Raw genomic sequence first — 15,970 nt, forward strand, 5'->3', positions numbered from 1 at the left:
CTTTGGAGTCGAAATTATCGACGTCGACGAAGTCGAAGTCTTCGACGACTTGCGTTTGTTGTATGGCACTGGAGAAGTGCTCGACTCTAGAAGAGTCTTCGACAGTTTTACGTCGACTCAAGTTTTTTTGGATTCCTTGACGCTACCAGTCTTTGCCATGGTAGCCTTGGACTTCCCTTTGTCGTCCAATGGGGCAACTTTAGGGGTATGGCTTTTTCGAGGGTCTTTCGAGGGGGTCGGGGCCGCATTCTTGAAAACCTCCATCTTTTTGCGGAATTCTTCCCACTTACTGGGAGAATCCGATTTAGTCGGACAACAAATTTCTTCGGTCGACTCTGAAGAAAATGATGGAGATCTATGTCTCCTCTTCATTTTTTTCGATGACGAAGAGTGTCTCGATCTACTCCTAGATCGAGATCTCTGAGTGTCTATGGCAATCCGATTCCTTAGAATCAGTCGCTTTCTTGTGTTATTTTGACGTAGCCTTCATTGAGGCCTCCCTCCCCACCGACAGTTTACCTCTCCTCTCACGAAGAGCTTTCTCGGTCATAGATTGGCAGGACTCGCAGTCGTCGGTTCGGTGACTGGAACCGAGACACCAGAGACAAATCCGGTGGGGATCGGTGATCGACATCTTAGACCCACAATCTGCACACTTCTTGAACCCAGTCCTGGGTGTCGAAGGTGTTGAAGATGACGACATTTTCTTCACAGAAAATAGAAGCGCGCCGTTCTCGATAGCGAAGCGATTGGAAAAACAGAACTGAAGCAACGGGCGCGGCTCAAGCTATTTATACCATCGGTGACGTCGACACGGTACGGAGCCCGTCGAAGGACAATCGACGCCACGTCCTCGAGCACAGCGCCCTCTGCCGAGAATTATTTTTTCCGAAGCAGCGAAGCTGGAGATAACGATTTATCACAAGATGAGGAATACGTGGGAGGACACAATCCATTAGAAGATAGGCATTTAGGGTGAAAAAGACGACCAATGCCGCCTCTGCGACCTGATGGGAGGGAGACGTGAGAAAAGGAGGAGAAGGAGGTGGAGAGGGAGGATCCCAGTTTCTGGTATACAAAGGAATCGAAGGTTGAGACACAGGAACAAGTCCAGGACAGCAGCAGTCTTGTTGCAAATGGATCTTGCATTCCAGATGGGCAACACTGAAGATACTGCAAGACTCAATGATGGGGGGTAAATGAGGTTGGGGGGTAAATGAGGTTGGGACGGTGAACAGGGATAGAGGGGGGCTGGAACGGACGAGGAGGGGTGGAGAGGTTGAGTGTGGTGATAGCCATGAGGAACAAAAGAGGGAGGGAAGAAAGGGCCAGGGGGAGGGGTGGGAGGAGGAGAAGTGCTGGGAAGAAGGAGAGGAGGTGGGGTATGGGGTTTCGCATGCTTGGGGGAGTGGTAGAAAGGGCTGGGTTAAGAAGAAATAGAGCGTCACTAGCCAGTGGACGCAGAAAAGAATACGGGAGAAAGATAGGGAGAGAGTGCTGAGGGGAAGAGGAGAATGTGGGAAGGCAGGAGGAAGGGGGGACTAGCCGGCCAAGACTAGGAAAAGTTGGGAGGAACTTGTAAGGGAGAGGGTCAGGGGAGCCGGGAGACAACAGGGTAGGGGAGAGACCAGGAAAATGTAGAGGGGCTGTGCTGCAGGAAAGGAACAGCGAAGGAGGGGATTAGAGTGGAGGGGAGAAGGACTAAGGAACAAAGAGTCATGTGTGACAGGCCAAAGTGGTGGGAAATAGGACTATGATGAAGACTTAAATAGCAGTAGGGTAAAGGGAGGCTGATGGGGAGCAGTTCACTGTACAACTGGAGGAAACAAATAACAGCAAGCAGATGTGGGATTGAAGAGGAGCAGCAGGTGGTGTGGGACACGGGGAACAATACTGGTTGAGGTGATCAGGAGGCCCAGGAGTTAGTGTGTGTTCAGCAGTACAGTCCAGGGCACTGTGCAGACCAGGAGTGAAGGTGGGACTGCAGGTAGACCAGGGCAACAGGACACGGTGCAATGCACTATTTACAACGACAGGAGACGATAGGACACAGTGGTGAGTGCCAAGGGGGAAGATGCCAAGAGAGGGGGTAGTAGAGGCCAGGTGAGCTCTCCGCTCAGTCAAAGTCAAGTTAGGCGGCAGTTCACGGACAGAAAAACAGCTGGGAGCAGGATTCTGGAAACAGGCACAACGGTAAACTGAGCCAAGGCGCTAGGCAGGCCAGGGAGGAAAGGGCCTGTGAGGGTCCAAGTCACTGCGGGGCGGGTGGGAGTACAGGCACGCAGGACACAGATTTGACGCTGGGTAAAGGCTCAGGGGATCCAGCACTGAGCCAATGAATCCGAGTGTGATGTGGACCCAGGGAGGAGAGGGTCTGCAGGTGTCGAGCCTCCACAGAGCACAAGGGCGTGCTTGGTAAAGGAGGGTTAAAAAGAGCCGTAGAATGGTGTGACTGACAGGCACAGATACCTCACTGCCGTGAGCAGAGGGAGTTAGGCAGTCAGTGGAGATGAATGGTCATAGAGGGACCTGAGCCAGCTGGGCAGCAGCGAATATCGGGAGCAGGAGAGCAGGTAGCCCAGACAAGCACAGACGCCTGGTCAACCGATTCCCAGTTTGAAGAAGGGCGCACTGCAGGAGAGGATGGAGGCAGGGTAACCCCGCTGGCGGGCATCCAGATCAGGAGAGGGCCTGCAGGGGGCCCAACCGCTGCGCGGCACACAGGCACGCTATCTGAGGAGGGTTACAGGAGCAGGATGATTGGTGTGCCGCACAAGCACATACGCCTAGCTGACCTGATAAGTGGGGAGTTAGTCTATGGAGAATGACTGGTCCTGGTGGTTCCGGGCAGCAGCAAGCATCAGGAGCAGGAGAGCAGATTGCGCGGGTATGCTCAGACGCCACGACCGATTCCCGGTCAGTGGAGGGGCGCATTGCAGGAGAAGAAGGGGGCAGGGCTACCCCGTTGGCGGGAGTCCGATTCAGGAAGGGGCACAGCAACACAGGTCAGCACTCTGCAGCAAAAGGAGGCCCGGACTCCCTGCTGGAGGGACGCCAGGATGATGAAGCAGCACGGCAACTAGGGTCGGTGTCACACCTCGGGACGCAGAGAAATCCAGAGCAAGGTGCAGACTCCAGAGGGTAGGGGCCAGCAACTTCCGTGCAGCCCCAGCCGAGACGGAGAAGACTAGTCTGGAGAGGCACAGCGAGAGCCCCGACAGCAGCAGAAGACCCACGGCAGGATAGTGCAGGTCTAAAGGAGCCAAATACAGAAGCAGTGAGGAGGATGAGAGCGCCCGCACCAGGGCCCGGGAAGAGAGGCCCAAATGGCGCGAACGCAGGAAGAGTCCAAAAGCTGGAAAGAGATTGCGGTTCACGATGAAATTTGAACCAGTGATGCACAGGAGGTAGGTGAGCTGGAACGTATAGCTGGTGCTCGTAGAATTGTAAATTATACTATATTCGATAAGTTTGATCAGCCTGATAAAGGGAGACGCCGGATCAGGCGTCCCAGCTTCCGCGTCCCCTGGTGCTTTATTGACATTTATTTACATGATCCAATACTGTATTCCATAAGCGCTATATAATAAAATTCAAATATGCTCTTGCATAGTACCTCGCATCAACCAGAGAGATGAAAGAAATCACATAAGGCACATAAAAAATAAAGGATATTCGCTTTGCTCATTTACCCGTTTGATCCATTGAGGCCAAGTCCTCAACTATTGCAGAGGTTGAAGGAACTGTGTCGGCTACATTCAAGGTTGATGCATTGCTTGTCGATACTGATGTGGTTTTAGGGCTTGGAGGAGCGACTGGTGCAGGGGGTGGACGAGGAGGCCTACAAGAAAAACATACGTCAGTTATCAATGCAAAACATAGTTCAACATTAAAGACAAGTATGTTTCATGAGGCATACAGATTCTCAATTCAAGAATCCAAGTAAGAAAGCAATGTTTGATCTTCGGATAGCATTAAGTTTTTGTATTTGTAACGATCCAACTATTTCCCCCCAAGGAATTCCATCTAGACCTCACTTGTTATGACACGCGGAACGCCGCGTTTACCGAATCTCTGGATGATGGATTGACACACAACCAGCTTTAAAGTAAAATTAATTTTTGCTAACCTGCATTTTTAGCAATAAACAACTTCTGATCACCACTGATCTTACTTTGGAATAGGAGGGTCAACCACAGTTTGGATTGATTAAGATAATATGGATTAATTTAGAGCCCAGTAATCGTTTGTGTGAGAATTCAGGCTCACTAATACAGGGCACTTTGATCGATACAATTGCCCTTGGTGTTCTATTACTATTGCGAGCAAACTAAGGAAAGTGAAGATTTGGTTCTGAGTATTTATGCCACAGCAGTCAAAACATGTGTTGGCTACCTAGTAAAAAGAACAATGCAATAACAACTTAGGAGTCATTAATGACTTTAAATTTGACTGTACATGAAAGAACACTCACCACAGAATAGGGTGCAGCGCTTTGGTCACACATTGTTTCTTTTTAGATCTCACTAGGGACTCATCTCAGGTTTGTGGCCTTTGGGACCCCAATGTAGAGGGCTACTGCCAAGATGCAACCTAGCCTCTCTGGGTCAGTGCCCTGATCAAGAAAGATAAACTGGCTATGGGTGATGGCAATGCACTTTAATATAGTGGAAGGGTTGTAGCCATTTTGGCTCACATGAAGAGTTTTCTTCCTGGTGGCTTCAAAAATAGAGCCTCTAGTATAGTTAAATCCATGAACGAGGCAACTACTTTGTTGCACTTGACTGTAATTGGGCTTGAGTGTAATGGGGAGAAGACCGGGTAGGACCATGAAGGGTTGTCATTCCAAAGTGAGCTCTGTCTAAGAGTCCAATTTATGGGGAGGAAGGAGCATGGCATAAAATCACTCAGTCTCAGTTCCTCTGCATGTAGTTGCAAAGGTTTGTGGTGAGCCGTGAGGCAGTGTACAAGTGCTATCAGAGGATAGGAGGGGTTGTCTGGAGATGCTGGAAGAAAGGGGGAGACAACCTAAGAGGAGGGGGAAGTAACTGGAGAGCTGGTGGTAACTTCTGTTAGGGAGAATTCTCATTCAATGGCTAATTTCCCTTACCTAGTGAGTCCCTCAGCAGCTTTGCTGGATTCCTGGAGTAAATGTTTTCCACGTGGTAAGAGTGTGAGCTTTTCCCCCCACTCTTACCCATGTTTTGCCATGTGTATTTCATCTGTTTTGTGATTGTGGGCTTTGGAGTACACCACTTCAGAAGCCCCCTTCTTTTGTGTGTTACACAGCACCTTCAGTGCAGTGACACAGGGTTGTCTTTGAGACTTCCCACCGACTGCATTTCTGGGGCTGACTACTGTCCCCCAGAAAAGGGTAAAGTTGCCATTAACTTTACTTGGTCATTTAACCACAGATCCAGTACACCCCCATCTTACATGGAATACTGGAAAGGGTTAATCCTTAGCCCTTTTTATCTGTACCTCCTAGAGCATTGTTTCGCTCTTTTAACATTTAGACTCGGCTGGTGGCAATGGTATCTACTCTAACCTTTCTACCGCGATTATACTATATAAACGTGGTATTGTTTTAGGGTATTATATTAGCCTCGAACTTAAACCCACTTGACCAAATACTTTTTCTTTTGGCTTCGGTCAGGTTCATTCGCCATTTCTTTTTGTTAAAGTCCTTCTTGTGTATTACTTTGCGCGGCAAACCAGGTTTGCCTTCTTTGTTCACTGTCTTTTGGCGGGCTTCTGCCAAGAAACCCTCCTCTAGGCGCCTGGGTGTCTAGGTGGGCTGAATGTGAGGGAGGGGTGTAGTCACCCCCTGCACAGGGTATCCTAGGAAACCCAAGTCGCACATAGCCATGATTGGCTAAGGTGGTTGTCCAGGATGGACAACCCCCCGGCTGCGTGATTGACAGCCAGGCTGTGTGAATGGGGGATTTTCGCATAAAAGGCAGGACTCTTGGGCTAGAAGTCAGAGTCGCCACTGGAACTACAAGGAACCGAAAAAAGCGGAGAAGAAGTCGGCTGCTGCAACTATTCCCGTCCCGGTGAAGCCCTGCTGCAGTCCTAAGCTATCTACCCTTCGACGACCAGAGCAGATCCAGTCCGGAGTCTTCTTCCCTTGAGCCTGGTGGGGATAACCAGCTCATCTTCTACAGCCAGAGGATCCTCTTTGTGGTCGAAATCGCTGGACCCTGCTCTAGTGGTCCGGATAGCCATCTGAAGAGCCTCTCCTGTTTTTAAGTAGCACACCTTTTATTCACCGTCGCTGCTGCCGGCTTCAGCCCTGTGTGGTGCAGACCCCTCCAGACGTCGTCCTCCTTGCCGCAGGTCCAGGAACCGTGGGTCTGCAGGAAGCTACCAGGAACAACTGCTGTGGCACCAGCTTCTTCATTGAATAAGGTACTGTGTTCTGCTTGAGGAAATCGGGTGAATCCCCTTTTCTCCTCCTCCAAGGCTTGCCCTCATCTTCCCTCCTTCTTATAACTTTTGCTTCCTCCATTGACAATATTCAAGTACTCCTGGCTACGTTGAATCGTGAACTGTCCCGACTGTGTGATCCTCGACAACAGGAACCCGGTGCCACTTGACACTGGCTACGGCCTATTGACTCTTGAATTTCTGTCCATGAGTGTTCTTTGATTCTGTCTGCCTTGACAAAAGTATTGCCTATGATTTTTGCCCCCAACTCTCTCCGGGTATCGCAGGTGCTAAGTGTGTTTTTGCCCCGGTAACATTTCTTGCCGCGGATACGCGTTTCTTTAGTAAGACCGAACTGTCATTACTGTCTAAAAGTGATCGCATATGTATTCCCGGTAACGTCTTTTGTTCCACAACACCAGTCCGTTAAAACATAGGGTACTTACCTTGAAGTTACACCGTACAAAGTGAATTGGTTGGTTGTAGTATATTTTACGTGTAGTTTTGAATAGTGTTGCGTTTATAACAAACGGTTTAAAAATAAATGTATTTATATTTTTTACCTGAAACCTTGAGTCAGTGTTTGCTTGAGTCACAGTAACTGTGGTCCCTTTGTGTAATCTCTGCTACTGCTCATATACTCCTGAGATAAGCCTGGCTGCTCCGCTACTGCTACCACTTTAACATAGTAGTACGGGCTTGTACCAAAGGTAAAACGTGTATTACCACTTGTAGTCTTAATTGTGTGTAGTGGTCCCTAATGGCACTGCACAGGATTCTGCGTAACAACTTCTCCGAAAAGTTTGGGGCTAGTTGACAGCACAAAAACAGAAAGAAATGGATATTGCAAAGAATAAGGATATTTTTCTTTTTGCAGGTATCCCTTCATTGATTTTAATGGGACCTACATCCTGGCTGATTTTTGAGGTAGATAAAGCCTTTTTATCTTCACATACCTGCCCAACTCATTTTGAGGGCATTGGACGGCCCCTAAAGGCCACAAGTGCAAGGAGGCCGTTTCCCTGTTCAAGTTTTCCTGTATTTTCGGCTTTGAAACACTCACCGCCTTAAGTTGAATTTTACAGGGGTACTTTGTATCCCTTCTTGCTTTTTGTGTGGGAAAATTTGATATGCCGTTTTGATGCGTCTTGGGCAGGTTGGTTGCAGTGAGTTGCTTATTTACTTATTTTTCTAGTGCATTACGGTACACCAGCTCTTTGTTCCGCATAATGCAGGTTTGAGGAGTACCATATACTCAAAATGGCTTCCCCATGTCATTTAAGCCATCTTGTTTTTTGGCGGTCTTCCTACCCTCATAGGTCAGAAAATCTTAGACACAGGCATGCACTATTGCGGCTGCATACTCTGCTCAGGACTCTTGAGCAAGTGCATCGTGTGATTTAACTGGTTGAAACTGGGACCAGGCAGCCTGGCTCTAATCCATATTTCTAGGGGATTTCAGTTTGAGCAGATGTTGGTAAGTGGTGGTCCAGGATTGGACAGTCCTTACCAGTTTGAATGCTCCACATAATTTCCTTTGGTGGGATGGGACACTCTTCTGGTAGTCACTCAGGGGAGCCCAGAATGCAAAAATGCAAAGACTGCTCTTAAGACATGAAGGATTGCTGTTGAAGTGAACCAGCATTGACAAAGCCACCCACCAGTGAAACTTCTGCCTTTCCTGCAATCAGAGAAGATCCTCAATGCTGCTTTTCTCCGATGGATTGGTAGGGATCAATCAGTCCTGCAACAGCAGACTTTGCAAGTGGCCCAGGACCCTCCTGTGGGCGGACCATACATCAGCCAGGCTTCTCGGTTGCAATTGCTACCATCTGGAGCTTAGTACTGTGTATATTCTTGATTTGTGACCTAGGAAAATAGTCACCTTCATCAGTGCAGCACTACCAGAAACATAGTCAGCTGACGCGTGACTAGGGTTTCTTTGTCTCATGTGTCCTGGGGTCCATCCTGGTTGAGTCTGTCCTGCCAAGGGTCTGCTAGAACCATCCCAGAACTTAGGATCGGAAACCACTGCCTACCCAGACCGCTGCATTCATACAAACTAAAGACCTGAGTGGCCCTGGTAATACCTAGCACTGCAGGGGTGGTTGCTAGTAAAATCAGAGCTTGGGGTGTGAGTGCATGCACCACTCTGAGCCATTAACCCCAGAGGGACTGAAAGGGTGTAAAGTCCACCAATTACCAGATTGTGATCATTGGACTACTAGCCTAGGATTACCCTCTGGGTAGTCCGTAGTGTGGAGACATTGGGAGTATAACCCTAATTTCTCCTAAAACCTTTTACACTGAAAGTGTGGTTTTAACTGCATTCACTTACTTGTTGGCTATAGGCAAAATGTGTGCCGGGGAACTTTGGGACTTCCTATCCCATCCTGCAGCTTGACTTTTGACACTCTGGAACTGCTTGCCTGATCAGTACTGCTTAAATTAGGTAATTGGCTCATAATCATAAGGTACAGTGTATGATATACATTTTAACCCCTTTGCGTCTCCACTTTCCTTGGTACAGTTATTGCATTGCTTCACTGAATTGCCTTTTACTATTGTGCAAACTCGTCTTGTGAAGTGCGTCGACCTGGAATCCAACCCTAAAAAAAATCTAGCCTGGTTAGCACAGACTGGTCTTGGTTTTCTAGTGCTTTATCTGCCCAAAAGTCCCTTTAGCAACCCATTGGCAACATTGAGGATCAACTCCGGGGCTTATCTACTATCACCCCAACTTGTCCACAAAACCAGCTAAAATTGATCTCATGGAACACCCGGGAATTTGCTCACTTGATAAATCCAACCGACATAAACTTGGCAGATTACGACCTGATCTGTTCGAGGAGACCTGGCTGAGGGGGACCCCTGGAATGGACGGGTTTGAAATCGCTATAAACCCAGCAAAAAAAGAAAACACAGGCCGTCCCTCCGCGGGTCTCCTGATCGCGGTCAGGTCTGGTACCCCCTTTAACCTCCGAAATCACCACAAACAAAACCTGCTTATCCAAGCGTCGACGATCAGATGCGAGACAGTGGTGACACAGCGGGGTGAAAAAACTTTGGTGCACTTAAGATTAATCAACGTGCACTGGAACCCAGCCCGGATTGGAAAAACAAAGTTCATAGACCAGATCGCTGAGCTCCTGGATGACCATTCCATTCACCCAGAGTTCCCACGTTATCTTATGTGGGGACCTTAATATCTCGGACTTAGCCAAAACATTGCAAGACAAAGGCTGGAATCTTGTCAACCTCCGCTATGGCAGACGAAACCTATGGACCCATTTTATGGATTCTCGAGACATGCACCTATTGAATGGCAACTGTATAGGTGACATCCCGCCTCAACCCACGTGGGAAAACCGGGGTTCCACATCAATCATAGATTACGTCTATGTATCTAAAGGTTTTCTACCGCTGGTTGAGAAATTTCAAATCATCAAAACTGTGCACAGCGACCACCATCTTCTCCTGCTGGAATGGTTGCCCACGGTTTCCCAGCCCCGCAAGCAATTTCCAACAGCCCTCGACACATGCAAAGGGGGATTGCGTCTGAAACTCATCAACGGAGATCCAAACCATGTCAATCGAACAGAGACGAGATGGAGCAATGGTTAATTACTCTCCCTTACTAGAGCAATTTTGTCTCCGCCCACAGAAGGGCAGACGGGTCCATAATCACAAGCACGCTTTCGACCCCTGGTGGTTTGAAGAAAAGCGGCAAGGAAATTTTCATGCATAGCAAGGCAGTCTGGCCTACTAGAAGACCACCTAGCAGCGAAAACAGCGAAGCTCAGCTACAAAAATTGGCTCTGTGAATCAAAACATCTAAGACACCTGCACGACACAGAGGCGATGCTATCAGCCCTAGGAGGTAAAGACCCGAATAGATTCTGGTCATTAATCAGGGCGAAACCAACCTGCGCTAAAGGCAGATCAAATAAATCCCATCAGCGAAGATACTTGGATTGCATACTTTCAAAAATTGGACACATCAATTGCCGAAAACAGATTCCAGTGAGCTCAGCTAATGTCCTGATCCCTGGGCCTCTTCCAACAGTCCAAACGACATCACAAAAAAAAAAAAAAATAATAAAGATGCTGAAAAGCTCAAGGGCACCGGGGCTTAACCTTATGTTGAAAGAGTTCCCCGACGACTGGGCCATGTTTATAGAAACTTTGTTTGGGCAAATAACCATGTCTCATCATCTACCAACTTCATTGCTGAGAGCGATAGTGATCCCAATCCACAAGAAGTGGGATTGGAGTAAACCTAAGAACCTTCGTCCCTTCACTCTCCTCGATGTTATCGGTAAGCTATATAGCTCTTTCGTACTGGACCAGTTCAATCTGTGGTGCAGAGTGACTGGCAGCCTATCGTAGCAATGCATTCCGGCACTACGCTACGAGTTAGGCTGAATAAAGCCGGCATCCTCTCGAACGAAATAAGAACTTTCAGAGGAGTTAAGCAGGGATGCCCCTTGGAGGATCTGCCAGAAGCCTTCGTGTCCACCAGGTCATTTCATCAAAAGGGGACTGAATCAACATGTATGGTACATCGATGGAGAAAAAAAAAAATCAGGTGCAATCCTTCAAATACCTAGGGGTCTGGGCTGAGCAATTCCTCAATAGAGGCTCCAATGTCAACTTAACTTCTAATGAAGATGAAAACCCTCTAAAGCCAAGAATCTGCACTTAACAGGAAGTTCGGCTGCTTTTCGATTGTACCAACACTGAGGCACTACAAAGCCAACGTGGTACCAGCCCTAACATAAGGGGAAAAACACTGTTTCATCTCCCCGACTCGCTCTGGAACAGCCTCGCGGGAGGGTTTTGGAAAAAGGTACTAGGTGTCCCTCTGTCCACCCCGATAGCTATCATTCTCCCTGAAACTCAGAGTCACTTGGAAGAGACTGGCATTGCTCAGGAAGTGTCACGACTCCACCCGCCCGGCGATCCTAGAAATGGTGCACAAGGAAACGCTTGCCGGCTCAAATCACATGCTGGTGAGATGGTGCGCTTCTACACTCTCCCTCTTAGAAGAAATCGGCAGCTCCCTAGATCAACTGCTGTCTGACCCTGAACTGGTAAAAAGAAAAATCCAAGATAATGACTGGATTCTAACTCAAGAGCAAGTGATAAGCTACCAATCAGTCGCAGAGTTACCTGCAGAAGATCAAACTCTAAATACTCCTTGTAAATACTTCCAACAGTACCATGATAAAAGGTCAAGGGATGATTTTTTAAGGGCATGTCTGAACTTGCACCCCACCAACTAAATCAGCAATTCGGGGCCAGTTCTAGGAAAGATCTTGTCGGCACTGACACAACCCGAGACAGAGCCACTGTCGCATCCGATGGGCCTTTGTCCTGCCTTGAAAGAGCAGCGCTCTAAATATTTCTGTCCCCTGTTCTCGGATATTGCACTTGCAGAAGCGAAAAACTGGAGGCCACCTTTGATGACTGGTCAAAAAACTAGCCATGTAATTGTAGTGGTGAAGTTCTTGATTGAGGTCCTTCCGGAGAGCAGAACTTTCAAACTTGTAGTTGTAAACTGCACAAAGTGTTGTTTAGACTGAAAAATGACCTGTGTGTTGCTAAAAAGAATTGTTAATTCAATTTTAATGCAAATCAAAAAATAAATAAAGTCTGGGTAATATCACTGAGGTGTGTAGGTAGGTGTGTAGGTAGGTAGGTGTGTGTGTGTGTGTGTGTGCGCGTGCGTGCGTGCGTGTCTCTCTCTCTCTCTAGTGGCCCAGTAGTGCTTTAAAATCTGTAGGCACAGCCGAAGGCCATGCTCATAGGTCAGGGGCCAGTGGCCATGGCCGGGGTCCAAAACACACATATTGGGAGAACATGTAACAGTGTGCTGTTTAGAAATACTACGGTATAACAAAACCCATGAAATTCACAGAAAAACCTTAGTTATTGCATAGTTAAGTTGCGCAGATTTTACACAACAAAACCGCAAACATAAATACAAAGTTTTTAAAGCTGCGGTTTTATTTCTAAGTTTTCCGGGCTCCTCCAGCCCGGAAAACTTAGAAAAAAAAACGCAGCTAGTGCTTATTTTTTGTAAAAAAACTAGCACTTAACGAGATTCAGCTGTAGCTTTCCTGCTCTGGTCTCCGGTCCGAGTCCCGGCACTAATGAAGGGAAAGCCACCCAGCGGTAGACTTTGTTTACTACAGCTGGCTGGCTTTTCCTTCATTAGTGCCGCAAAAGCCAGCACAGGAGGGCCTCCATTTCACAAAATGGCAGCCCCCCCTGTGCTTGCTTTTTCGAATTTTGAGCTTGAATATCTCAACATTTTACATAGGAACTTTTAAAACAGAGGATGCTAGTATTTTTTTTTTAATGTGGCCTATCTATTTTTGAAATAAAATGTTTTACTAGAGTATCCCTTTAACTATAGATGGCACTCCAATAAGTTAACGAAAAAAAGGGAGGGGGAAAAAGGCAGAATGTAGGAAGATACACCACACTAATTTTTAGGAACACTTTAGCAAGGCAGGAAAGTCAAAAGTTACTTGTGAGCCAAAGTCCATTGGCCGGGCCCACTCTTAGAGAGAGCAGGGCACAAAGGCACCCAAGATCACACAATTACAATAGGCTTAGAAGTCTTGCAGGGAGTTCAAAAAGGATTTAGTTAGGCTCAGAAAAGTTAAGCCAGGGTGTCCCGGGCTAACCCAGGTTCGAAAGCCGGGGGCTAAATCTACCCCGTACAGTCGGTTGCAAGGGAAGCCAGGCGGAACACGGTACCTTAAGTGGAAAGGATCCTCCAGCGGGGGCAGTTGTTCCTGGCAGCGGGTGCAAGTCACGGCGTCGTCCAGAGGAAGAGAAGATCTCGACGTGGAGGAAAGCTGAAGGTCGTTGCACTGCCAGGGAAGAAACCAGCCGCAGAGTTTTCCGGTTAAAGGTACTACACTTGGTTTCGCGGTAGTAGAAAAACGTGGTATCCCGGTTGCCGGGGTGCTTGGCACAGGCAAGGCGGCCACGAGATGCTTCAGGAAGGCGAAAAGAAGGTGAAACTGGTTATCCCCACCAGTCAAAGGAAGAAGACTCTCCGGCGGGAGATCTCCTCTGTCGTCGGGAAAAATGGTGAGACGGTTCAGCAGGGCTCCACCGGTGGGGTCGTCGCTGCAGGTCGGCTCGGCTTCTCCCTCCTCGGATTCTTTAGGTCCTGTGGCGATTTCTGGAGTTCCACTCCCCAAAGCCCTGCTTTTATGCAGAAAACCTCCATTCACTCAGCCTAGCTGTCACTCAAACATGCTAAGTGGTGAGCCGGCCGGCTCACCACTTGGGCCAATCAGGACGGAGTGCGACTTCAGTTGCCTAGGCAACTCAGTCCAGGGTGCCTAAATCCCCCTCCACCCCTCCTAAGTACCCCAGACAGAGTGGAACCACTTTGGAGGGCTTCTGTGGAGAAGCCTGCCAAAAAGTGGAACAAAGGGCTCAACTTGGGTTGGAGTCACAGAAGAGAACAAACGCCATTTTAGCATTGAGTTCTGGCAAAAAATACCAACCAGTGAATTAATATTAAATAAAACGGCGGTATGTTCGAAGCTATCGGAATTAAATAATTAAAGGTAGTAGCCTCGAACAATGGGAAAATCCCATAGGGATATATTCGCGGTTGGATATAAAAAGTAGTATCCACTGCCACCAGCCAAAACCTGATCAGGGGGGACGGAGACGTGCCCCCTCGACTAACAGACCCTGCGGCAATCGAATTGCCCCGGCCAGTACGTCCACAATATGATGGTTTGTACTGGTTCTGTTCAGAATTTGAGACTAGTAAAGTCAATGGTGACTTTACATACCCTGGGAGACAGTAGTCAGTCCCAGGGTATGGAGTCTATGTTGGGGGGTCACTATGACACCCCTGTGTTACTGCACTGAGGGTGCTGTGTAACACACATCACAAAACCACATGAAGCCCCCATGTAAAAGACCCCATAGTCCATTAAACACATCTAGAGTCAAAGAAACACACTCAAATCATGTCCAAGAGTGAGGGTAAGAGTGTCTCACTCTTGGCAGGAGAATAAAATAAACCCCAAAAATCCAGCAAAGCTGCTGGGGGACTCACTAGGTTCGGAAATGCAGCCTAAACAGAGAATTCTCCCTAACACCAGCCACTAACAAGGCACCAGCAACAGCCGTTGCCCCTTGATGTTACCCCCAAATAGCTTTCTGCTGGTGCCACTAGCTATGGCCTACGGCTGTGGCCAGGGAGTACGACCTTCAGTCGTGGCCACTCTACATATTGCTCCAATAAATTTCCTAAACGGACCCAATACCCATGGCCTTCGACCAAGGCCATACCACCAGGTTTCTATTGGGCACACTAGCCATCTCCACTTTCCATATTGCACTCCTTGACATGTTTCCCCAATAGGTTTCATTGGCGCCCACTAGCCATTGCCTTCGGCCCTGTCCACTTCCCATATTGCACCATTTGGTTCCTTAAAGTAACCCAGTACCCATATCCTTCAGCCACACCCATTACCCACCCCCCAACCTCACGTTGGTTGTAAAATTACTCTTTGTTTTAATCTCAGTGAAAAAATAAAGATGCAATGTACTACAAATAACCCAGTTCTCCATAAACGCCAGCAAATAACCGCAGTTATTTTCGTGAGCCACTTTCATTCCCGATCCCGTTTTCTACTTTAACCACAGTTATCTCCAGTATAACCCCAGTTATGCAAAAACGTTTGAGTGGTGAACTAGTTCCGCATTTCCCAAACTAACCAATTTCTCATGGTGTTCTCTTTAACCCCTCCCATCTAGTCGGATGCCTTTTCATAATTTTTCCTCCCCCAAAAGGTGGTTTAATGCTGGTTATCTCTCACATAAAAAAAACACACAAAAAAATGGCTGCTTTTTCATTTTTGAAAGTCTTCTGCTGCAAAGAACCATCAAATATTTTAACAACTAATGGATGGAAAACCCCCAGACTGCTCACGGAAATCGAGTCAACACTTAATGCCCAAGTTGTTTCATACCTGGTCCAATTCTGGCCAGCGGTTTTTGCTGCATGCTGCGCATAAATGTTGGACTTTTTCTCTATGGGGAAATGACTGGGAGTAGGCTGAAATCAGTTTTCTGCTTTCTTAACTTTATTTCCCAATTAATCTTTCCCAAAAGGTTCAGTCTTCGGGAGTGGGGCGCTCATGACAAACTTGTTTGCAAAATATCAGCCAAATCTGTCATGCAAGTCAAAAGTTACTAATGAGCAAGTTACTTACCTGTAACTGTTGTTCTCCAGCATGGGTTTAGCATGGATTCACATATTCATGAATATTCCCCATCAGGCTGGGAATCCTCGGTAAAGAAAAAAATCAGTTTCAGTTTCGTTTCTGAACTGTCTCTCTCCTAATAACCATTCACTGGTCTCTGGGTCATACTGCCCCCAGCCAATGACTGCCCTCTACCTAAGCCCCTACTCTGGCAGCCATCTTCAGATTTTTACCACACGTTCAAGTGTTGGGAGTCCTCGTGCTTAGCTCTCGAGCTTTTACTACGTATT

General features: G+C 47.7%; 1 protein-coding gene across 1 annotated transcript in view; it reads right to left on the minus strand.

Moving 5' to 3' along the window:
- SYVN1 (synoviolin 1) overlaps positions 1-15,970 on the minus strand; it is an 890,352-nt gene that overhangs the window by 90,876 nt on the left and 783,506 nt on the right. Inside the window, exon 15 of the mRNA XM_069644965.1 lies at positions 3,693-3,841. Coding sequence (XP_069501066.1) covers positions 3,693-3,841 — 149 coding nt within the window. The remainder of the gene's footprint in view (positions 1-3,692; positions 3,842-15,970) is intronic.

Source organism: Ambystoma mexicanum, chromosome 2p (genome assembly GCF_040938575.1).
Source record: "Ambystoma mexicanum isolate Mex_15411 chromosome 2p, UKY_AmexF1_1, whole genome shotgun sequence".
Taxonomy (NCBI): domain Eukaryota; kingdom Metazoa; phylum Chordata; class Amphibia; order Caudata; family Ambystomatidae; genus Ambystoma; species Ambystoma mexicanum.